The sequence below is a fragment of the Elaeis guineensis genome, chromosome 9, assembly GCF_000442705.2.
Source record: "Elaeis guineensis isolate ETL-2024a chromosome 9, EG11, whole genome shotgun sequence".
NCBI classification, from domain to species: domain Eukaryota; kingdom Viridiplantae; phylum Streptophyta; class Magnoliopsida; order Arecales; family Arecaceae; genus Elaeis; species Elaeis guineensis.
Window position 1 is genome coordinate 45,792,334 of NC_026001.2, and position 26,968 is coordinate 45,819,301.

The 26,968-nt window shown below is 38.0% G+C and overlaps 1 protein-coding gene across 1 annotated transcript in view; it reads left to right on the forward strand.

The window, feature by feature from the left end:
* Window positions 1–1,968: 1,968 nt before the first annotated feature.
* Window positions 1,969–26,968, forward strand: part of LOC105051220 (fanconi-associated nuclease 1 homolog) — a 119,873-nt gene continuing 94,873 nt past the window's right edge. Inside the window, 2 exon segments of the mRNA XM_019852846.3 lie at window positions 1,969–2,230; window positions 2,326–2,512. Coding sequence (XP_019708405.2) covers window positions 2,141–2,230; window positions 2,326–2,512 — 277 coding nt within the window. The 5' untranslated portion in view covers window positions 1,969–2,140.

Below are 26,968 nucleotides of genomic sequence, written 5' to 3' on the forward strand. Positions count from 1 at the left end.
GCCGATGGTTCCCCTCTCTTGATCGTCGATGAACTGGCGTCTTCTAGCTGAAAGATGTGTCGGACTGTTGATTGGAGGCACCAACGATCATCAGCGAGGTTTTTGGACGGAAGGGGCACAGGTGTTGGCCCCCTATTCTCTGCCGCTCAATCGTGAGGAAGGAGGAGAAACCTCTTAACGGGTTTCAGGTTTTGGATTTTAACTCGAATCCGAACCCAATTTACTAAATGAAGTTTTTATGAGAATTTACAATTTAGCCCCTATTAAATATAAAATTTGATTTCAGCCCAACAAAAAAAAAAGAATTCTGCACATAGTTAAATTAATATGATATACAGTTAAATAAACTCTTCACACAGTTAAACTAATATGGTACACAGTTGAATGAACTCTGTACATAGTTAAATTAATACTGCATACAGTTAAATTAATATGGTATATAGTTAATTTAACATAGTATACATTTAATTAAACATAGTACATAGTTAAATTAATATGGTATATAATTAAACTAATCTTGCATATAGTTAAATTAATATCGCATATAGTTAATTTAACAGGGTACATAGTTAACTAAATATGGTACTAAGTTAAATTAACATTGTATACAATTAATTTAACACTGCACACAATTAAATGAATTATGCACACAGTTAAATTATTACTGTATATAGTTAAATTAACATGGTACATATTTAATTTAATATGATATACAGTTAAATTAACCATAACACAGTTAAATTGACATCGTACACAGTTAATTTAACACTATACATAGTTAAATAAACTTTGTATACAATTAAATTAATACTACATAGTTAAATTAACATGGTGTATACAGTTAAATTAACTCTGTATATAGTTAAATTAATACTGTATATAGTTAAATTAACATAGTATACAGTTAATTTAACATGATATGCAGTTAACTATACATAGGACATAGTAAATTAACCCTGCATGCAGTTAAATTGACATCATATATAATTAATTTAACACTGCATACAGTTAAATAAATTCTACACACAGTTAAATTAATACTGCATACAGTTAAATTAATACGGTATATAGTTAAATTAATATGATACATAGTTAAATGAACTCTGTATATAGTTAAATTAATACTGTACACAGTTAAATTAATATGGTATGTAGTTAATTTAATATAGTATACAGTTAACTAAATACGATATACAGTTAAATTAACTCTGTGCACAGTTAAATTAACATGGTATATGGTTAATTTAAAAAATTAAAAAAAATTAAGAAGAAAATCTCAAATAATTAAAAAATTAAGCTCGCTAGGAGGGGCTGGTGGTTCTAACCTAGGTCTCAAACAAATTTAAAAAAAATTAAGAAGAAGAGGGATGGAGGCCATCCCCTATTCTCTTCTTCTGTCCGTGCGATCGATTGGTTGCCAGCGTGGAAGAGGGAGTTTCGATGGTGATCGGGATCAGCCGTCGGTGAAGGGCCGACAATTTGTGTCCGGATCTAAGAATCTAAAGAAATAAAAAAAAAGTAGGAGGGTGACAGTCTCACCGTCGTGGCCTCCTCCCCACCCATGCCGTTACAACATGTGGTCATCTGGCTGATGGTGCCATTCGGGCATGCGGCGGGCGGTGGTGCCGGACGCCAGCCCTAACCCTTTCATTTTTAAACAAAAAAAAAAAATCATCAGATCTCGATTTGCAGACGATTCCCCTTTTTTGATCGCCAGCTAATTGGACCGTCAGTGAGGTTTTTGGGCGGAGGGGCATCGGTGTTGGTCTCCTATTTTATTTTTGCTGTAATTATGAAAGGGGCAAAAATACCGAAGAGAGAAATTTAGGGTTAAATGTTTGAACTTGTGGTCCGAAAAAAAAAAAAAAAAAAGTTTAATCATTGAACAGTGGTCAATATGTGGACCGGGAATCAATTTCTCAAAAAAAAAAAAAAAAAAACCTTTAAACGGGATCTAAATATTATTCCAGCAAAGTCGAAAACTAGAATCGGTGATGGCGGGAGAATCCGAGACGATCCAATTCCACGGTTCAAATCCTCTTGCAAAGGACGTCATCAAATCCATCGCCACAGAGGGTGAGGGGGAGAATCCTGGCAGGGAAAAGGCCCGCGGCGGCGGCGGTTAGGGCATCCCGTACCCATGCTCCACGGCCGAGAGAGCCTAGTCCGGCTCATTGGAAAGCGGCGGCGGACCTTCTCCTCCCCTCTCGCCCGACATCTTCGCCCACAGGCAATCCCTCTCCTCCTTGCTTATTTCTTTCGTCCTTCATCTATTCCTCTTTTATCAGCCTCGAATGAATGCTTGGCCTATTTTTATACCCTCAGAATCCTTCTGGTACTCCTTTGGAATACAAGAAGAGTTCTGCGACGAGCCGGCCTTTCCCATCTTCGGTGGAAGAGGAATCACCACCTCCGAAACAAGGGGACGAAATCGACGGCACAGAGTGGGTTTCATGCCCCGTTTGCGGTAGGTCTATTCACGGGACGGGTTACGGTGTGAATTCTCATCTGGGTAAGATGACTTTGCCTCGACTTATCGCCCTTGATGTGTTCGACTTAATATCTAGGCAAATGATTTAACTCCATATATGTCTGCTTAGATGGATCTACATATGATGGCTTGATGTCTGAATTGAACTTGCTTGCTTTTGATTGTTTCACAATGAGCAGCAGCTTTCGTATCTCATGACTGGAAGGATTTGGGTAGATTGGAGCTGCTGGCTATCCTTTTGAAACATTTTAGTATTACATAATGTGGTTGTGATAGGTCCAGGATGGGATACTGTTTGGTGGTTATTTATTGGGATCTGTGGTGGGAAAGGAACAGCAGAGTTTTTAGCAACGGAGCTTCTTCTTCAGCTCAAGTTATCCATCAAGTTAAACAGCATGTGGCTAATTGTTTGGTGTCTGTTTGTGATGAAAAGAGGAAAAGTCAGCGCCAATTGCTAAATCTTTTATAACAAGTGTTCTGACCTGTAGTTGTTCCCTCTTTGTATCCTGGGTTAGCCTAAACCAACTGGTTGTACTGATTTTCCTTTCAACAAATGTTAGCCTTAGCTAACCGTTTGTGTTGGTTTTCCTCTCAACAAATTGGATTGGCACTGTCCAATTCTTTCCTGAAAATAATAATGCAGTTATGATTTTGTTGTGCTGTGGCTACTCTGACTATTTGATAATTTAATGTTGTAATATGCTAGTCCCTTTCATACATTTGACTGCTTCATAGCCTTTCTTACTTTGGCCAAAATTACTTTGGGTTGGTCTTGTGGAAGATTTATTATCATGAAGGATTACAGTGAAAATTTCTATGCCAAGAAGACAAACCTTGTGATAAGGATATTAATTTACAATTTTCCCTATACAATTTTTCTTATTGAAATGGAGTGCTTGCATTTCTTCTGGAATCTCATTTCTCCTATTCGATCTGCTAGTTTAGTTTGAGGATTAGATCCTTTCCTCCTATTTGATTATTAGCAATTGGATATGTCCTTTTCAACTTGGTGGGCGATTTGGAGAAAAGCATGACACCAAACTCTACTGTAGCTGAAGTGGACTTCCTTGCTGGGAATTTGCCACTCAGTTGATTACCTAAACGAGTGATGGTCAAGTGATCTTTGGACAAGAATTTCATCCATTAACAGACTCTTGACATTTCTTCTATCACTTAGCCTCTCGCATGTTACTTTACTTTGTTTCATGTATATCTAAAGTTCTTTGCAGTCTTTTGAGCATACTAAGAGCTAGTCTTTTGATGCTGGAAAAGGATTCTAATGGGTCTTATGCTGAAAGTGATGTAGCAATGGGTCTGAAATCTATGGCTTTGGTTTTATCCTTCTGGATACATAAATTTTTTTGTTTAAAATAATATGCATTTAGGAAATTTTTGTTGGTTTTGGACTCGACTTAATGACTAGATGGTTGGGATGTTGGGTATGTTTTAGGATTTAGATACTAACTAGTATGGACATCAAATGGTTAAAATTTCGTTTATAAAGTTGTAAATCTGGGAGAAATTGGCTTGCTGCAATTTTCTTGGAGGGCTTTAATTTTGATCACAAAACAACTATTAAATAATCAAATTCGGCAGTTTTCTACTATAGTGATGTGTTAATATATAAACTTCAAGGATCTAGGTCTTAAATGGTGATTGTAAATTAGTATTAATTTGGTTCAAGAAAAAGCTAGATAAAAAGCTTAAATAGTAGCTATCTTAAAAATTAAAGGGCGAATATTATTAACATTCTTAAGAGCACCGACTTATGTTCACTTAGGATTTCCTCAAGGAGTTGTTTTATACAAAAACAAGAAAGCAGCATCACGTTTTGGTGTCAGAGTTTCTGATGTGGAGAAAAGTGGAGATGACCCTCTGAAATGTTTGCAGAAGATGGTCAAAAAGGATGGAGATCACATGTTGGCTGATTCAGATTATGGTTATATAAAAGCTCAAGTCCTGTATTTCTCAAGGAAATTACTAGGGAGTTACAAGGGAGATAGTGATCAAACTTCTATTGGCTGATGGAGGATGTTGGCAGCAGCCATGGACAGCCAATAAAAGATGTCCGAAGGCTGGTTCTAAATGTTCAAGCCTTGATTTCTTTTTTCAGTACAAAAGCCTTGATTTGGAATGTTTTGGATGATATGGAGCCCCCATTGGAACCTTTCATAGAGTCAACTAGTCATTATAAAATCTTAATTTTACGTTTTTCAGCAGTACTATAATGTTGGTTCAGTTTTATGAATGTTTTCTCAAGTTTTTAGAGTCAGGAGTATTTTTGTAATTTTCCAGATTTTCTGGACATGGGCTGTCATGAGGCTCATGGGCCATATTTTAGGTCTATTTATGTTTTGGAGCTTTGTTTATGGTCTTTAGTGCGGCCTTATTAGTCAAAATTATAGATTTGTTATTTGAGTCCAACTCCGAGTAGGAGTATTAGAACTCTATAAATAGGGATATAATCTCTCATTATGAAGGCAATCAAAGATTTCAGAGAGTTTTCCTATGCAATTATGCTTTCTCTTATAGTTTTGTGATGCCATTCTAACCCTAAGAGTGATGCCTACAGGATTCTCATAAAATTTATCTCAAAATCACTGATTAGTAAAAAGAAATGGTTATTTGATCAGGAATCAAACTAAAATCTCTCCTGGTAAAACTTTTATACCTCATAACCTCGAACTGATCTACTTAAATACTTTTACCTTACAATAGAAAAACCAGCTCTAACCCCCAATTTTGAAGTAGTGGCTCTAATATATGCACAAAAAGTGCTTCAAGCTTTCTAGCAACCTAATCCAATAGGCTTCCGCATTGATATGTATTAAGTAAATGAGCAAGCTGTACAGCTCAATAAGTAGCCAAACATAACAAACAATAATAGTATTCATAAAAATAGAAGATTGGAGCAGTAACCAACAAGAAAACTCAAATGGTTGTGAAATGAAATGACACATTTAACATAAGAGCTTTGTTTTGAAAAATAATACAAGAACGCTTTTGAAAGCAACTGGTGTCATCATGATATTGTGCTTTTTTCAACATTCTTGGAGACGCAATTTGTGGAAACACTAAAATACACTTGATAACACTTAAATACATTGGCAAACTCACTCGAAAACACTTGAATACACAGAAAACTTGCAAACACTTGGTACAATTAATTAAACAACAGCTGGTCAAATCACTTGAACACTTGAAAACCTTGGAATCACTTTATTTTGAAAACATCAGAATACATTTGAAATCACTTTCCAGAGCCAGATTGATGCCAGCGGGTCAGTAACCAACTATCGTACCTACGGCTCAAGGATTCACTGATTGATAGACCCATTAGCTAAGAGTTAACTTGGACCAACTATTATTTTCTGCAGTGATGCTAACTGTTATCCTACCGGATAGGGTCCACTAGTTTGCCATCTAGTATACCCACTAGCTAGTGTTCACTGCAACCAAATATTGTACCCGCTGCTTAGGGTTTCATTGAAACTATCTAATTCACCCACCGGTTAGAAGTTCACCGGCTGACCAGAAGTTTCATTTAAAATTGTAAAACATGAAATCTTTTACTTTGAGGCAATATGACAATTAATGAACAAGTCATATGGATAAGATCGAAAGAAATCACTTTCATATGGTGATATAGTTTCAAATACATAGCTTAATTTTGATAAATTCAGAATTCAAAGAGTTATTTAGTATGACATTTCCAACTTTCACTCAACACAATATGTTTAGGAAAAGATTAGAAATCATGATAACCATTCTTGCTTTGACTCTAGCTAGGATAGATATTATTTTGTTGATGTGTAACTAAACAATTTACAATGTCTCAGTGCCCATGAAATAATTCCAATTCGTTAGACAAACCTTCTGAATGGATGCTAACCAAAAATGTTGATTAAAATATATTTTGAAATCAGTGGGCCAAAGCCAAGCTCTTTTGAAAGAGATCATTAAACTATGTAAGGATAATTGCAGATGTTTTAGTTAGAATTTCACACTACAATCTTCTCTTTCTTTCCATTTGATGGTTGTTCTCTATCTCCTTCCTTTGCTTTGCTAGTTCTTTGTAAGTGGTTGAATTGTCGAGTAGTAGAAGTGCTAGAAAGAGAGTTGTATTCTCCTATATATAGTGGCCTTGCAAGCATAAGGTATCTAGCCACCAAAAACTAATAGTTGGGTGTCAAGCAAGGCAGATTAGTTAGCACAAGGTGGCTGTTCTAATAGTCCTAAGCGTGAGGTGTGACACATGAGATGATAGCTTAAAGTAAAACTACATGAGGTGGCAGCTCAAGCATGATATTTGTATTTAATAGAGTGTATGACATGTATTCAGCATGAGTGGCAGCAAGCATGAAGTGGCAGCTAGCTAAAGGAAGCATGAAGTGGTGGCTCTTGAATGTTTGCAGCCTTGTTCTTGAGCTTTCCTGAACTTATATTTAGGGCCCTCTAATGTTTTCTTTTGGTCCACAGCATCTCCCATGTATTTTTGAGATAATTCCAGACAAGGATCGCCGTATCGATACCGGACACCGTACTGGTGGTGGACTGGTATGGTACGGTATCAGTACTATACCGTACCGACACACGGTATGCTTCGGCGTATCGGTTCGATACTGGTACATTTTTTTTGTTTCGTTTTTTTTTTGTGGATGTTCAAGTTTTTAATTCATAAATACAATCCCAAAATTGCATTATATTGCATATTATTGATATATTTGGGTTTAATTTTTGAGTTAGGTAGCGGTACAAGGACTCTTGATCCAAAATTTCAAATATATATTTATTTACATTATATTACAACTATATCATCCTAAAATTAAAGAGAAAATATATAAAATATGTATTAAAATGTATCTAAACGTTTAAAGTACAAAGCACAACAATTGATATACTAACCTCAAGATCTACTCTGCATTTAATTTCTCGTCGAGTGTCTGTGACGCTCATAGATATCTGGATCATTAACATAATTTGGAAGAACATCGGTCTAACCCTCTAACCAAGATGCACCGTACTCTTGAATATTCATCCCATAAGGATCCTCTCTGGATTGTAAGACATCTCAGATCTCTTACTCAAATTCTGACTCTGAGAAGTATCCTCGGAATGATGGTATGGCTGTGGAGGAGTCCATCCGAATATGCCGGTAACAAAATCTGATCCGTAAGATGCTCCTGGCTGCATAGGGTAGTAATCACTAGAAGACGATGCCTTGAATGCATCATATCTATATGGATCATAAGATGGCTGCGGATAATAGGATCCATAATGCGAGGATGATCTAAAAACATCCATGGATCTTACTCCATGTGCAAGATCGTCTGCAGCTGCATCGTGTGCTAGACGACCTCTAAGAGCCCGTCGTCTATATGAAATCAACTCTCCACGGTCATACCGACTCGTCCACCATGATTCCTATCTTGTGTGGCATGTGTAAACTGAGACTCATCGGTGAATCGAATATTACTCTGTACGGGTCCATACCGTTCGATTTTGGATGGTATGGACTTGAATCATACTGAACTGGACGGTTCGGTGTGGTTCGGAGGGGTTTTCTGGAAAAAATCCCCAAATCGGATCGGCTGGCCATCGGTCCGGTTCGGTATGCCTCGTACCGGGCGGTTCGGTCCGGTACGACAAATCCTTATAAATTTTTTAAAAATATATAGTTAATAAAAATTAATAATTTTAGTGTTATCATATAGATCTTTCAAAGATCTATCACATATAATTAAATCATACCAAAATCACAAAATTTTGGTATGATTTTTTCTTATTTTCATACTTTTTCGTTCTTATCCTATTTTTAACAACAAAAACAAAAAAAAACAAAATATTTACTAAAAGAATAACACATTACCTTACTTTCGGTCAAAAATCAGCGTCTCCTTGAAGCAGTGCTGCAATTTGACAGAATTTTTCTCTTTTTTTCTTATTTTTTTGGCATCTCGACGGTTTCGTTGAGAGCCTCGGGAGTTCTTTGAGAGCGCTCGAGCTTTTCAGAGAACCTGATCACCTGGGCTGCCACTAAAAGACAGCCCAGGCCTCACTTTCCCCCTTTTCCCATGGGAGGCTGTCGGTACGGTTCGATTCACGCCGAACCGGACCGTACCGATCCATACTGCCTGATTTTGGGTGGTATGGACCCGAATCGTACCGAACCGGACGGTTGGGTGCGGTTCGGAGGGGTTTTCCGGAAAAAACCCCCGAATCGGATCAGCTGGCCGCCGGTTCGGTTCGGTATGCCCCGTACTGGGCGGTTCAGCCCGGTACGGCAAACCCTGATTCCAGACATCTAAATGAATCATATGCACTCCCATAGCTAAATGATAAAATATATTTAGCTCAACTATACAAAGTAGTTTTAAATAAGATGTTACAATACTGGAGATTGAAGAATAAAATGAAATTGTTAACAAGCTGCTAATTATAAATTAAGTGCGTGCTATGATTGGGCTGCAGTTCTCTAAGAGTGAGCTACTATCTCATTCTTGCTAGTCAACTGCCACCTCTCATGCTTTTTAAGAGCTGCCACCTCATGTTTCTTTGGCAAGCCATCACTTTGTGCTGAAAAACTAAATCATGCTTACTATAGGATTGCCTCATGCTTGCTTACTACCTCAAGCTAGTATGAAGTTGACACCTCATATTGTTTCACCTTAATCATGCTTGTACACCTCATGCTTGGGACTATGAAACAACCACTCAAGGTTAGCCAAACTGATATTGGGAACCATACCAATTGACGCTCGGTTTGGTACAATATCATATTCTTTTTTGGCTTTGCAATTTTTTTAAGGTTTAATGAAATGTTTTTTGGTTTTTTGAATGATTTTAAATCTAATTTGATGATTCTTGATGTTTTTGATGTTTCTATTACCCCGGTACACCTTAAATGATGTTTCTTGATATTTTGGAGTGATTTTTCAGTGTCATCATGGCATTGCACTGAAATAATACTATCTCAAGGAGGCAAAAATTTGAAAATCTATGTCATTAGATTTGCTACCCCCTGCCTTTTGCATGTCTCAGTCCGAAACCATAATGTAAAGAAAAAGGCTAGTGATCCTGGCTTTGCATGCAGGAGAAGCGACATGAAATATTTTAAAATCAATTAGTGAGATACAAAACATAAAACAATACAATCAATTGCATGTATTTAAATTTTAAAGTACAACATACATGCCGATATCTAGAATCATCTCGAGTGGTGATGTCTCTCGTAGATATCCAGATCATTAGCATAATCAGGAGGCACATTAGCTTACCCTTCTAACCAAGTGATGTTGTAGTCTTGTATGCTCATCCCATTAGATATGCATTCTAGCTGGTCTTGGATTTCTTATTGAGCTTTTGACTCTGAGAGATGTCCTTTAGCTAATAATATGACTGTAGAGGGATCTATCCGAATATACTGGCAGCAAAATCCTATCCGTAAGATGCTTCGGATTGCGTAGAGTGGTAGCCATGGAAGATGATGTCTCGGATGCATCATACCCATACCATATGGGTCATAAGCTGCATATGTGGGTAATAAGATTCAGCAAAACAATTCAAATCTTGATATGCCTATGGATCCTACTTCACATACGAAGTCATGTGCAGCTGCATCGTATCTTGAGTGATCTTGATGAACTTGTGTCTTTTATGTAATCATATCCTTGTGAGCTCTACTAGCTCATGCATTGTGGTCCCTATCCTATGTGGCACGAGTAAGCTGAGACTCATCGATGAATCAAAGATCATCCTATGGTTATTCTCATAAATAGCGATCTCATGTCCTCCGCTCGCTCAGCCACCAAATTCATCATGTACAGAATTATCATCGGTGCTTTCCCTGATCTCCGAATCAGTGTACCGACTCCACTTTCTCCATTATAGCTGAAACTGCCTTTCTTTTTTCTTTTAGGTTGCATTGAGCTACCTGCTTTCTGTTCGTGCTCCTCTCAATCTGGCTATGCTGGGAGGATGGAATGTCACCCTATGGATTGAGTTGACCAGATAGTATGGTGGCCTCATCTATGTAAGTCTTGGTCATATCTTTGGAAGGATGTCTTAGACATGGAGTCATGTGTATTAAATATATGCTCTAAAAGCCAATATGGCTGACATATTGTAATTCTCTAGGACACAAATTTGTACTTAAAATATTGATTTGATCAATAAAAAGACAGTATCTATTTCTCATTCAAGTGTAATGTGTCCTTGAGCCGTTTGAGGAATTAAATGCTTACGATACATATTCTTAAGATGTTGAAAAATAAAGTTATGTATAATTAATTTTTAAATTGCTTTCGATCAGAGTATCATCATGAGACGGTGATCGATCTGGATAGATCAGCGCACAGATCGCTTCCTTCAGGATAGATGAGTCTTTAGTCTACAGTATAGAGATATTGAGTGGTAAGTGCGGATGGTTATTAGAGAACTAGTACTGAGGGTGACCATACGAGAGATCACGTGGATTTCTACTCAATCATCAGTGATCATCTCGATACTGTAGTTGTATGAATGGTTTTTTGACCTGCGATGGCATGATTGCTCACAAAGAGGCTGCTGAAGTTTACTTGCATATAAATATGGCCTCTTAGCCACTTGAGTTCTTGTAGTGTATGTTGGCGACTGTTTATCCACTGTAGGAGCAGGGTGTGCATCTAAATGAAATCTATCGATCTTGAAAAAGAGGAGTAGTCTTATGGGATTTGAGAAGCTGAGTCCTTAAGTCTGTGGCCACAGCAGTGTGATTGATGGAAAAGAATTTCCATGCGAATCACTTTTGGACTTGAGCTGATTAAATCTATCATATAAGTGATGTCGAGATTTGATGATTTATCCATGATCTGCCATCAAGTCAGAACTCACGATAGAGGGACTGAATCACACAGCAACTACACCTAGAGGTTCTTTATTCAGTTCTACTGGATTGCCACTACATACTACTAGGTGTTATTGGTGGATTGTGAGACCTCACTAGGATTGTTTTGGATCGACGATCCTTGTTGAGTTAGAGTGGAATTGTTTCGATTAATTGAAAAGAGTTTTAATGATACTATGATAGAGATCATAGTATATCTCACTACCAGACAGAATTGGATTTATGGGATCACACAAACAAAGAAACTTTTTTGGATTGATTAATTAGACTTGTGAAGTCCTAATTGGATTAGTATTTAGAAAAATCCTATTGGATTTAAGAAAGTCCTGCTAGCACATGGTTAAATCTAATTTCTCTTTGAACTTGGACTCCTTATTGGATGAGGATTAGATCAAGTTAAGTTACATGCATTAGACCTAATCCAAATTGGATTTGGAATTGGGTTCATGGAGCTCAATTATTGGGCGTCAACATGCTTTGGATCAAGCCTTATTTGTGCTATTTAATTTGATTAAATTGGGTGCACCAAATATGGATGAATTAGAGGGATCACAGCTCCATCAAATCAAATTTGGGTGTGGGCTATTGGATGGCTTGGATGGGGCGCACGCCCTATCTCTTGTGGCGTGAGGATTTCATGTGGGCGCCAACGCCCCTTTCCTTATGAGGTAAGGACCAATTAATAGGCTTAAGGCTTTAAAAGGAGTCCTAATGAGATTAGGATCTTTAAATAAAGATTTGGAGTTTGGTTAGGACTCCAATTAAAAGCCTATATAAGGGGACCATCCCTTGACCTTTAGGAGCAATTAAGCCCCAAGCAATCAGCCCACAAGGAGCTCTCCATGCCTCCACTTTCTCCCTCTCTTTCTCCAACGCCCAAGGGCTTGGGTGTCCCATCTTCCATATGCTCAAAGGTGTTTGGGCGTCCCCTCTTCCTTCTTCTCTTTGGTTGATGGCTGATCTACATCAAGAAAGATCCAAGGAAGAATAAAAAGTTGATCAAGGAGTTGATCAAGAGGTCCAAAGGCTGATCAAGAGTTGATCAATTGCATGTGAAGAAAAGAAGAGGAGCAATCTAAGTTGTTCTTGCGTGAATACCTGTAGAGGCCGGGCATTTGCACGGCTAAAATAGAACTTGTGCTTCTTCTAGATCCAAAGTTATGGAAAGGAAAAGCGAAACAGGTATGTGATTTGTTCACATGTTTTTATTTTCAGATTGAAAAATCAGTATGTATTATTTTCAACATATGAGCTAGATCTTTAAGTGCTTTGATCATATGTATGCATGTTCTAAATTAATTAAAAGGAGTTTTAATCTATTACTCCGCTGCGTTGTCTTTTCAAAAGAATTTTGAAATCAGCATACATCAGCTCTCTACCGAATTCCAACAGTGGTATCAGAGCCATATGTTCATATGTATGAAAATAACATGTAAGTTTTGAAAAGGGTTTTCAAAATATGATTTTTATTGATATATGAGATGTATAGATGTTTGAATTAGATCTGAAATTCGTTTAAGATCTGATTTATAAGTTGTATATGTGATGTATGTTGGCATGCTTAGGTCTGAAATTTGGTTTAGACATGATTTTTAGTTTATGTATGCGATACATGAAGGCATGTGTAGATCTGAAATTTTGCCTAGATCTGAATTTTGATTAATATATGAGATACATGAAGGCATGCATAGATTTGAAATTTAAATTAGATCTGAATATTAATTCATATATGAGATATATGATGGTACGTCAAAATCTGAAATTTAGACTAAACTTGAATTTAATTCATATATGAGATATATGGATGAATGTTGAAATTTGAAAATTAGTTTCGAGATTGAAAACTTAATTTTCATGCAAAGAATTTAGATCTAAAATTTAATTTTAAGATTAGAAATTGGTATTTATGCATGAGGGATTGGTTATGGATAGATCAAATTAGGTCATGTGATTTGATTACATCTAGGATTTTTGATTTGAACATAATGGGTCTAAATCGATTTAGTGATTGATCAAACTGAGTTTAAGTGTTGATTAGGATTAGGTTAATAGAGCTTATGATCATACAATTGTTGTTGATCGAGTCGATTAACGTCCATATGTAGAATCGATTAACTTAAAGATCTAATTAGGCTCTATAGCTTGAGCCTTATTTGCTTAAGCAAACCTATTTGGACCAATTGACCAATTGGTATCTAAGGCAAGTAATTGAAAGGTGGTTACTTAATTAGGATCTTTGATCCATTAAGGGGGAGCCTCCCACCGATCTCCACTTATCTGGCCAGTTTGGAAGATTGAGTCTTGAATATGGTTTTTTAGCGGTTGGTTTAGCCCGTGCCAATTAGATCGGTCATTTGATGACTGATTAGGTTAGATCTAAATCTAAACCTCTCCATAAATATTAAGTCTAGAGATCTTCCACCGTTGTAGAAGTGCGGACGTGCTACTGGTGTTAATTGTTCTCGACTTGTTACAGTGGTTTAATTGCACTAGGAATACCCAACCACTCTATTAGCAAAGAGTTGCTTCAGGGTAAGGATGGGGTTGGGCCCAATATCGATTAGGTGAGGGACTCAATGACGGCTTTGCACTTACTTGTGAACGATGGGTCGGGTTTAACTAAGGAGTGTGGTCAATATCTGTTAGGTGAGTCCACATGACTTAGAGATTAAGTCGCTGCAACATGCTTAGAAAAGCATTTGGACAAGGAGTTGTCCACGCATCAGTATACGTGTTACCAATATCTGTCAGGTGAGGTACACAGCATCGGTGGGACCGCAGCATCCACTAGAAACCCAATTGTTGCATTAGGATTTTGGCTTCTCCATCTGGGAAGTGTGGGGATCCGAAAAAATAGTGGGAGTCTGCTTGCTTCTTAAAGTCCCTAAATCAAATATAAAATTTAAGTACAAATATCTAATTTGAATATCTTTTCTTGCAGTTAAGCTATGTCAGCTTCAAATCCTTTAACTTGCATCCTTGAGTCCAATCGTTTGATCGGAATCAATTTTAAAGACTGGCTCAAAAACCTCAAGATTGTCTTAATATCAGAAAAATTAGAGCATGTACTTGACTAGGACCCTTCAGCCTTATCAAGCCGTTCTAGTGCTGAGCAAAGAGCTGTCTTTGATAAATGAATGGATGATGACAATCGGGTTAAGTGCTATGCACTGGATTCTATGTCAAACGAGTTGCAGATCCAGTATGAGCACATGCCTACTGCTAGGGCTATGATCACTCACCTACAAAATTTGTATGATGAGCAGAGCCACACTGCATGCTTTGAAGTATCCAAGAGACTCTTTAATATGAAGATGCACGAAGGGCAGTCGGTCCATGAGCATTGTATGACAATGATCAAGGATTTTGAGGAGCTTGAGAAGCTCGGTCTGACTATACAGAAGGAATTGCAAGTGGATCTGATCTTGCAATTCCTCACGAGTTCATATAGTCAATTTATTATAAATTTTTATATGAACAAGTTAGACTACACCATCCCCGAACTGGTCAACATGTTGGTCATTGCTGAGAGAATCTTGAAAAGTTCAAGAAGCATCATTCTTGCTATGGAGTGGGCTTCTTCATCCAAGAAAAAGTCTGGTTGGAAGAAGAATAAGCTTGCGAAGAAGCAGAAAAAGGAGAACAAGCCAAAGAAGGATGTTTTGAAGAAGGTTGTAGCAAAAGGAAAATGTTTCCACTGCGACACTGATGGCCATTAGAGGAGGAATTGTCCACTTTACTTGGAAAGCCTGAAGACCAAGAAGGGTGACACCTTTGGAAGGTATGTCTAGTATGCTTATAATTGAATCTAACCTAACAGTTTCTTCTATTTCTAGTTAGGTATTGGACTCTGGTTCTAGTGCTCATATATGTGCTTCAATGTAGGGTCTAATAGGAAGTAGAGGATTGAGATAGGATGAGATGATCCTTCGGATCGGCAATGGAGCAAAAGTTACTGCAAAAGCCGTTGGCACCTATCCTCTTCGATTATCGTCAGAGTTTAGATTAGATTTAAAAAACTGTTATTTTGTACTTGTAGCTAGTCGGAATTTGATTTTCGTATCTGTACTAGCACAGGATGGATTTGATTTTAATTTTAATGAAGACTTTTGTTTCATTTATTTGTGAAATAAATTGATTGCACATGGTCTTTTAATTGACAGTCTTCATCATTTGCATGTTGATGCAAATGTGAATATAAATGAGCAAGTAATGAGTGCCGTAGGTCAAAAGAGATCCAGAGATGAAGTTAATTAGAAGTATATGTGGCACCTTAGGCTTGGACATATTAGAGAGGACAGGATAAACAAACTGAAAAAGGATGGGATCTTTGACTTGATTCTGAGTCATATTCAGCTTGTGAATCTTGCCTTCGAGAAAAAAATGACCAAATCATCTTTTGTGGGATATGGAGAAAGGGCCATTGAGATACTTGTCCTGGTACACACCGACATATATGGGCCATTTGATGTGCAGGCCAGGGATGGTTATAACTACATTATCTTTACTGATGATTTGTCACAGTACGGGTATGTATTTTTGATGAGACACAAGTTTGAAGCCTTTGAAAAGTTCAAAGAATTCAGAAACGAAGTAGAGAAACAAACAGGCAAACCCATTAAGATTCTTCGATCTGATCAAGGAGGGAAATACTTTAATCGAAAATTTTTAGGATATCTTAAGGGCAATGGTAGTCTCTCAATGGACTCTTTCCGGTACACCTCAACTCAACGGGGTATCCAAAAGGAGGAATAGGATCTTATTAGATATGGTCAGGTCCATGATGAGCTTCACTGTTTTATTCTTATATCTTTGGGGACATGCCTTGTTTACCATAATATATCTGTTAAATAGGATTCTTTTTAAATCTGTTCCTGCCACACCATATGAGATATGGCACGGTAAGAAGTCGAATCTAGATCATCTATAAATTTGGGGATGTCTAGCCTATGTCAGAAGACAAATGGCTGACAAACTAGAGGATAGATCTGTCATATCTCATTTTATAGGATATCTAAAAGAAATCATAAGATACTACTTTTACTTTCCACATGACCACAATGTGATTGAGTCGTCATGTCAAATTTCTAGAAAAATAATTTATCGAGGATGGTGGCAGTGGGAGGTTAATTGAGCTCGAAGAGAGTCTCTGAAGAGCAATGAGCTGTAGATCCTCAGGAGCTCATTATTCATGAGCCAGTAGTTGATGCTCCACCTTGTAGATCTAGCAGGATCTTCCGTCCTCCTGAAATGTACATGGGTATGCTTACAGAGGATATAGAAGAAATATTTTTTTATGGAAAATAAGGGTCATGGAGATGATTCGAACACCTTTGACGGGGCGATGTCCGACATTGATTCTGAGAAATGGTTAGATACTATGAAGTCAGAAATTGACTCAATGCACTTGAATCAAGTATGAACCTTAGTGGATCCATCCGATGGTATAGTACCTATTGGGTGAAAATAGATCTACGAAAGAAAAGTAGATGCAGATGGTAAGGTAGAGACCTATAAAGCTAGGCTCATGGCATAAGGTTATAGTCAGTGTGAAGGCATTGACTATCAGAAAACCTTCTCGTCTGTAGCCATGCTGAAATCCATCCGCACTTTACTTGCTGTTGCAGCTTATTATGATTATGAAATCTGACAGATGAATGTGAAAACTGCTTTTCTGAATGGATATTTTGAGGAAGATATTTATATGGAGCAGCCTTTGGATTTCACATTCGGTGATGGTGATCACTGAGTCTGCAAGCTACAAAGGTCCATATACGGATTAAACAAGCTTCTTGGAGTTGGAACCTTCATTTTGATAAAGCGATCAAATTGTTTGATTTCATATAAAATGAGAAGAAACCTATGTGTACAAGAGGGTCAGTGAGAGCACAATAACATTCCTTATATTGTACGTGGATGATATTCTCCTTACTAGGAATGACATTCCCATGTTGATTTCGATCAAAAGATGGTTGTTTAAGAAATTCTTTATGAAAGACCAAGGGAAAACATCCTATATTCTTGGAATAAAGGTCTATAGGGATAGATCTAAAAGGATGCTAGGTCTGTCTCAAAAGCTGTACATAAAGAAAATGCTGAGAGATTCAGCATGAAAAACTCTAAAAGGGGACTTCTACCCCTTAGGCATGGTATTCATCTTTCCAAGACGATGTGTCCGACCACATCTGAGGAAGTTCAGCGCATGAGTAGAATTTTTTATGCCTCGATCATAGGGAACCTCATGTATGTCATGCTGTGTGCTCGACTTGATATTACCTTTGTTGTCAGTGTCACGAGCAGGTATCAGTCGAATCTAGACGAGGAGCACTGGGTTGTTGTAAAGAACATCTTTAAGTACTTGAGAAGAATTAAGGATTTGTTTTTGATCTTTAGAGGAAGGTCTGAGTTGCGAGTAGGGGTGGCAATTGGGTCGGATCGAATCATAAATGGATCGGGTCAGATGCGGGTCGGATCAGAAAACATCAAACCTGAACACTGTTTATTAAACAGGTCAGATTTTCAAATCTGAACCTGACCTATTTAATAAATAGGTCATCCGATCCGATCTGTTTAATCTGTTTATTAAACAGTTAATCTGTTTAACCAACTCGACCCAACCTATTTAATCTGTTTAATTGATGAACAACCTATTTAACCGATCCGACCCAATCTGTTTAACTTGTTTTTAAATAAGACAAACATCACAATTTGCAAATAGCTAGCATTTTTAATTCAAGACAAAATATATTATTTCAAACTGAAAACACATTATCCTTAAAGGAGAAGTGAGAACAAATGTTGCCATAGTTTAACATATAATCACTTTAAATAATATAAAATATGAGGAGAAAATATGCTCAATAAAAAAAAAAAAGCTTGCCGATAAGACAAGTAATCACAGTGATTTTAAGTCCAATCTCATATCATACATAAAAGTATGAAATCTGCAATATCTTTTGAACACAAAATACATATATTAGAACATAAATAAAACTAAATCGCTGGAGAAAAATGATTGTTTGAGAATTAGATCGAACATCAATGGGTTAATGCCATCGAACCCATAAATTGGAGCAAAATCAAGAAGCAAAAAAGAAAAGACTACTAAAAAGGATTAAAAGCTCTAATTTAAACCAGTCAAACAAAGAGAATTCCAAATAATAGACCAGATCGCTTCTAAATGAGATCCAAGAAACCCTAACGTAATTCCTATTGGCTCACGGAGCTAGTGGCTACTAAAGATAAATCCAAGAAAAAAAAATTCAACCTAACAACACTCGTTGGATCTAGATCGAATACCAACCTCAGAGATCGGAGGAGAATATCTAAGCTTTGGACCAACGGAATCTTGCGATTCTTTCGAGTTTCTTTCAGCACGACCGCGAATGGAGAGGAGCTGGTAGTGGACAGCCACCTATTGCCGACGATGGGGAAGACGGTGGGGGATCCTCGACCGAGAGGAGGGATAGGATGGGAAACCCTAGAGGAGGAAAGTGGCGAACAATTACAAAATTGGCCGAATGGCGAAGGAGTGGAATGACTAATCCCTAAAACCTTATTCCTTAAAGCCTTAAGTGTAACGAGTTAAACGGGTTACGACCCAATCCATTTATTAAACGGGTTAAATGGATCAGCTGTCTGAAATATGAATCCGATCCGATTATTAAACGGGTTAAACAGGTCGATTCGTTTACGATCTGAATCCGTTTAATCCAAATTCAAATATGTTTAAGACGGGTCGAATGCGGGTCGGATCGATTTTTGCCACCCCTAGTTGTGAGTCGAGGATTTTACTGATTCAGACTTCATGTCTGATCTTGATGATAGAAAGTCAATGTTAGGATATGTGTTCGTATGCAATAGTGGCGCAGTTAGCTGGAAGAGTTTCAAGCAATCCATCATAATAGATTCGACCACTGAAGTTGAATATGTTGCTGCTTCGGATGCTGCAAAAGAAGGTTTCTGTTTCAAAAAATTCGTTATGGAGCTTGATGTAATGACATCGGATGTCATATCACTGTATTACGATAACAATGGAGCCACAGCACTTGCTAAGGAGCTCAGGTCTTATCAGAAATCCAAACACATCGAGCGGTGGTTAAATATCATACGCGACTATCTCAAAAAGAAATATGTCGAGATACGAAGAGTAGACTCCGCGGACAACGTGGCAGATCCACTGACAAAGCAGTTGAGCCAACCAAAGATGGAAGTCCACCTTGAGAAGATCGGACTTAGATTAGTGGCCAATTGGTTTTAGTCCAAATAGGAGATTGTTAGATGCATGTCCTAGAAGTCAATATGGTTGATACATCGTAATTCTGTAGGACACAAAGTTATACTTAAAATATTGATTTGATCAATAAAAGACCAGTATTTATTTTTCATTCAAGTATAATGTGTCTTTGAACCGTCTGAGGAATTAAATACTTACGATACATATTCTCAAGGTGTTGAGAATTAGAGGCATGGGTAATTAATTCCTAAATTGCTCCTGGTCAGAGTATCATCATGAGGACAGTGATCGATCCTGATAAATCAACATACAGATCGCTTCCTTCAAGATAGATGAGTTTCTAGTTTACAGTGTAGAGATACTGAGCGGCAAGTGCAGGTAGTTGTTAGAGAACAGCTAGTACTGAACGTGATCATATGAGAGATCATGTGGATTTCTACTCAATCGTCAGTGATCATCTCGATGCTGTAGTTATATGAATGGTCCTTTGATCTGCGATGGCATGATTGCTCACAAAGAGACTGTTGAAGTTTGACTGCATATAAACATGGCCTCTTAGCCACTTGAGTCCTTATAGTGTATGTTGGTGACAATTTATCTACTGCAGGAGAAGGGTGTGCATCTAGATGGAATCTATCGATTTTGAGAGAGAGTAGTCCTATGGAATTGGAGAAGCTGAGTCTTTAAGTCTGTGGCCACAACAGTGTGATTAATGGAAAAGAGTTTTCATGCGAATCATTTTTGCACTTGAGCTGATTAAATCTATCATATGATTGATGTCGAGGTTTGACGATTTATCCATGACTTGCCATCATGTTGGGACTCACGATAGAGGGACTGAATCACATGGGAACTGCACTTAGAGGTTCTTTATTCAGTTCTGCTGGGTTGCTACTATATACTGCTAGGTGTTATTGGTGGATTATGAGAGCTTACTAGGATTGTTCTGGATCGACGATCCTTGTTGAGTTAAAGTGGAATCGTTCCGACCCATTGAAAAGAATTTCAATAATACTATGATAGAGATCATAGGATATCTCACTATCAGACAGAATTGGACTTATGGGGTCACACAAACAAGGGAACTAATTTGGATTGACCAATTAGACTTGTGAAGTCCTAATTGGATTAGGATTTAGAAAAGTTCTATTGGGTTTAAGAAAGTCTTACTAGCACATAGTTAAATCCGATTCCTCTTTGAACTTGGATTCCTTATTTGATAAGGATTAGATTAAGTTAAGTTACATGCATTAGACCTAATCCAAATTGGATTTGGAATTGGGTTGATGGAGCTCAATTGTTGGGTGCCAACATGCTTTGGATCAAGCCTTATTTGTGCCATTTAATTTGATTAAATTGGGTGCACCAAATATGGATGAATTAGAGGGATCATGGCTCCATCAAATCAGATTTGGGTGTGGGCCATTGGATGGCTTGGATGGGGTGCACGTCCCATCCCTTGTGGCATGACGATTTCATATGGGCGCTAATAGTTGGCGCCCTTGCTCTTTTCTTATGAGATAAGGATCAATTAATAGGCTTAAGGCTTTAAAAGAACGAGTCCCAATGAGATTAGGAATCCTTTTTAAATAAAGATTTGGAGTTTGGTTAGGACTCCAATTAAAAGCCTATATAAGGAGACTACCCCTTGACTTTTAGGAGCAATTAAGCCCTAAGCAATCAGCCCACACGAAGCTCTCCACGCCTCCATTTTCTCCCTCTTTTTCTCCGACGCCCAAGGGCTTGGGTGTCCCATCTTCCATACGCCCAAAGGTGTTTGGGCATCCCCTCTTCCTTCCTCTCTTTGGTTGATGGCTGATCTACATCAAGAAAGATCCAAAGAAGAATAAAAGGCTGATCAAGGAGTTGATCAAGAGGTCCAAAGGCTGATTAAGAGTTGATCAATTGCATGTGAAGAAAAGAAAAGGAGCAATCCAAGTTATTCCTGCATGGATATCCATAACAGTTGGGCATTTGCGCGGCTCAAGTAGAACCTGTGCTTCTTTTAAATCTAAAGTTAAGGAAAGGAAAAATGAAATAGGTATGTGATCTGTTCACATGTTTTTATTTTCAGATTGAAAAATCAGCATGTATTATTTTCAGCATATGAACTAGATCTTTAGGTGCTTTGATCATATGTATGCATGTTCTAGATTAAAAGAAGTTTTGATCTATTATTCTGCTGTGTTCTCTTTTCAAAAGAGTTTTGAAATCAGCATACACAGCACCCTACCTCATTCCAACAATGTGATGATCGGCTCCCTAGTGACCCCATTGGCTATGGCTGATCCGCTGGAAGGATGCATGGAAATTTATGATTCACCATTGCTCTGCATCCATCCTAGCCTCACTGGCTACAAAATTGGTCGATCATGGAGGTGATCTTGTCTCATCAAGTTTCGATTTCTACTGCTGGCCCACAAGCCATCTGGTCGTAAGATCATCCTCATCTTGAATAAAAGCATTGTGGATCAATCCGAGTACTTTAGCTCCACTTTCTCGTGAATGTATTTTAGTCTCAATCTTAGATTATTGTGAATATATATGAGGTCGTAGATGTACCTTTGTTAAACGATTTTTTTGTTTGCTGTGGATGAGGATGAAGATGGATTAGTTGCGCTCACAGCCACTCGAGGAAACCATTTGGAAGAGGATCTGGATGGCTAGCCACTTAAGATTTCTTGCTGATAAATTAAATGAATCACCATTCAGCTACAAAAAGTGTTGAAAAAATTATATACAAGTTACTATCATATTAGTAACTATCTAATTTTAATAAATACTTATTTTTGATCTCTAATATATCTAGATTCATGCTTTTCTTACTTACGACAACTATTAAGACTCCAAAGCTGTTAGTACCCTCCCTAAATATTTTTGTCTATGAAAAAGATGTGTTAAAATATGTTAATGATTTAGAGATGTAGTTAAGTTAACAAAAGAATGCCGCTTAAATTAATTTACCTTTGTAGACACAAGGCTATGCCTTCTGGATTAGATTCCATCTTGTATATCACATTATGTAGGGCGGCCAGAAGTTCTTCATTCATCTTGATCCCAGGTATGGTGTACTAGAACTTCAGGTTCAAATAATAAGCTACAGATAAAGTTTGTAATTCTTGTTGTTCATGACTTCTTATTTATTTGCTAGATGCAAGTTCCTATCCATCTAGTAGTCGCATCATTGTGCAATGATATTGATGTATTTCTGGGTATGCTTCATATTTGCCTCTTTGATTTGATTCTTTGCCCTCTACATCATGTGATATAGAAAGCCCATTTTGGGGTACCTCTTGCTGTCAACGGCCCAAAGTACTTGGTATAACAGCTTGATACGTTTCATTATCTTTTTGTTTTGCTGTCACTAGGCATTGACAAACATTTGATGTAGGCCTGCTTTCCTTTCAACGAGGCTATTAAGTGCAATGTTGTTAGTAGCAAACTGTGTCATGCCTAATTTCAAGATTTGTCCCTCTGCGTCCTCCTCATCAGCAATAAGATCCATGGGCGGTTATTAAAAAATCTGGTGATGGATTGGCTGTATCCATTTTTTGCTGCATGTGACAGATCTTTCCAATGTCCATTGACATGATGTTGATATAATGTGTGGCACATGGGGTCTAGAAAATATTCTGCTGCGACCCCATTAAGATCTCCCCGACGGTCGTATATTGTGGTCCGTTGTCAGTGATGACCTGCATGACATTTTTTTCTTCTACCTAATCAATCACCTCCTCTATCAATCTAACGATGTGCATGGTGTTGTGCACTTGATTGAAAGCATTAACTGACTTCTACAAAAAAAATTCTCGTCTCACAGTATATCAAAGTTGATGGTGCTTCATTTGGTAGGACCGGTTCAACTATCACACATCACTGTCTGTCTATATATTTGCTTTAGTACGATGCAATTTAGTTTTGTAGTTCTTATTATTGTCAAGAAGCTTGCCATAGATGTTTTACGATTTTGGACGATCTACGCCTAGATTGATAGCTTGTATGAAGGAAATGATAGACATATAGTATGTATTGCTTGCTGCATTTGTTAGAATATGGCTAAAGTAGAACCAGGATCCAATAGCTCGCCGCATGTTCTTCTTCAACATGCTGTCAATCCTCTGCTACTTTGAATCCATACTGGGGAAGGCATGCGGATGTAAATCATGGATGGTGGCTCATGGGGGAATCTCCCTGAAGGATTTTTTCCTACTGCCAAATGCCTCTAGCATAGATGCAATATGGCCATTGCCTCTATTGATGGCCATCTAGTTGGTTTAAGTGAATCCTTAGCTAATGGACAGATTGATTAGTGAATCTCTAGGTAGACTGAACCCTTAACTAATGGATATAATAGCTAGTTATCGGTGAACCCTTACCAATCAGTGTAATAGTTCCATAAGCCCTTGCAAGATTTGCAGACTCAGTATCGGAGTCCGTGCTGGCTGACTGGTGGTACGGTTCAGTATGGATCTGTATCGGATCGAATTGGCACGAATCGACACAGAGGAGAAGAGGTGAACCAGGAGGAGGAAAAGAGAGAAAGAGGGAAGGGGAGGGAGAAGGGGGGAGGCCATGGCTGGAGGAGATGCCGGTGCGCTCGGAGGGCCGCGAAGGCCTCTGCTTCATCCGTCACTCGACTGAGAGAGAGATAGAGAGAGGGAGGGAGGGAAAGTAAAGGAGGGAGGGGAAGCCGTCGGAGGGCCTCCGGCTAGTCGCTATGGATGCCGAATGGCGCACTCAATGCCTGCAGTGTCACGGGCGTGAAACAGGGGCGATCCTTCTATTTCACAAGTTTTTTTTTTTAAAATATGCGGATTACGGTGAAGCCGGCAAACCAATTGCCGACTTCACTGTTTTTAAATTTTTTTTAAAAATTCTTAAAAAATGAAGCTGGCAAACTGATTGTTGGCTTCACTGTTTGTCTTCATTTTAAAAAAAATATGCCAGCTTCACTTAAGTGAAGCCGGCAAACCAATTACTGACTTCACTTTTTTTAAAATTAAAAAAAATTTCTTAAAAAGTGAAGCTGGCAAGCTAATTGTCGATTTCACTGTTTTTATTTTTTATTTTTAAATTCTTTGTCGGCTTCACTGTTCATCTTTTTTTTAAAAAAAAAATCAATGCATGAATGGGGGCAGTTGCCCTTGTTTCATGGCTGTGGTTCTGCTCGCGCGGTTTTTGCCGTTCGGTGGCCATGGCGGCCACCCGACAAACTTTGGCAGCCCCTTCATAGGCTTTGCCTCCCTCCGATATGTTGCTCCCCCTCTCTCTCTCTTTTTCTCGCTTGTTTAAAAGCCCTATCAGACGACAGTTAAGCCGCAGAGGCTTCCGCGACCCTCCGACGGTCGTAGCGGGCCACCGCCAGCCTCTGGCATCATCTGCTCTCTCTCTTTCCTCTTCTCTCTCTCTTCCTCTCTTTCTCTGTCTTTCCTTTTCCCTCCTTCGGTATACCGTTTTCCCCGATCGAACTATGTCGGTTCCCCGCCGGTCCGGCTTGATACGGGGTGTACCGACTGGTTTGGGCTGGTACGGAATTCCATGAGCCCTTGACTAATGGGTATAACAATTGGTTAAAGTGAATCCTAGCTAATGGATTGATTGATTAGTGAGCCCTTGACCAATGTGTATAATAATTGGTTACTGACATGTTGGTATTGATTTGATGTTACTAAGTGATTTTTCAAGTGTATTTCAGTGTTCCACAAATGAGAGTTTAAACAATGTTGAAAAGGCACATATCTTGATTGTATTAATTGTTTTCAAAAGCATTCTAGTGTTTTCAAAACAAAGCCATACTGGTAAAGGTACTTATTTGGATACTCTTATAAGATATAGTTTCATATTTGAGTTTCAATAAATTTTGACCCTTATGCTTCTGTTCAACCTTTTTCCTAATACTGTATTGTTCGCCATGTTTGGCTACTTACCATGCAATGTAGATCGCTCACCTACTTAAAGACTTGTTGCTTTAGTATACTAGTATGTCTGAAGCATTATTGGTTTGCATATTAAAGCCTACATCAGAAGAGGGACACATACCTATTTTCATTGTAAGATAAGAATATGTAACTGAACCTTGTTAGATTTTAGGGCTGTGAGTTAAAAAGTTCATTTCAGATGACACTTTGGCATGCTCTGCATGATGAAATGGCCCCTTTTTGTGGAAAAGCGATTTTGAAGGAATCTTTTATATATTATTTTTCTTTTTCAGCCAGTTGTTGATTTAAATTTGGGCAATGATCAATTGTAATTGTACTCGCACACAGAATGTGGCCGATCTAGGTCTCAAGTCATTACAATCTTTTAAGGTGTTGCAAACTGTTGATGAATTACATAACCTGGTTTATTACATTGATCCTGGGTATCGTAATGATTGAGTAGTAACAGTAACCTAGCATTGAGAATCAGCTTGAGCTTGAATCTCGATGATTAGGCAGACTTGCTTAATTATTTTTGGATAGCTTGCTACTTCTACAAGGCCTAGTGGGGATTTAATATTATAATAGCCAATGAGTGGGATATGTTATAGGTGCAACAAATCTCAAAGGGATTGAAGGAAGATTGTTTATCAGATGTTTCAGAGAACAGCTCCATAGTTTGGATGGATGGGAATTTGACCCTTTGAGTTTTTTTCACAGTTTTGTGCCATAAATAATAGGGCGATGAAAGAGGACCAAGCAAATGTCGGATCATGGAAGAAACAAGAAATCCATGTGAGTTGGAGAAGAATATGGTAAGAATAATATGACTCTACTTAGAGTGAAATGTAGTATGCTTTCACTTTGCGCATCCTTTTGTTTCCATAATTCATCAAAAGCACTTCATGGGCATTGTAAGCTGGTTTGGATCCAATAACAAGCATTGAGAAGGACTATGTACAACACTGGAGTGCTCATGGTCTAGGACCAAGAAGAAGCCCACTAGAGAAGCCTATATGACAAAGCTCACTCCATCAATTCACATTTTTTGAATTTTGAATTTAGTGACTATTGGGTTTCATATATATTTAGTTGTAGTTGGGTTTATGGTGTATGTTTTTTTAATAGTTGCTCTCGGGATGATTATTTCATGAATTGTTGTCAGGAATATTTTAGGTTGGTGCCGTTATGCTTCATTGGAGTATGAAGTTTATGTAGTCAAGCCATATGATGAATGAAGCAGGCCTACTTTGAATTCCAAATTTACCTCAAGCAGCCTTCCTGAGTTTCCGAAAGGAGCACAAGAAATTATAAACTGAACTACCAACTTAATATTTATGACACCCACTAGCCATTCCCACAAATTTTAAATTCAAATGAGAATGATGGAGTCAGCTTCATGACATAAGCTTCTTCTTGGGCCTAGTCCATGAATGCTC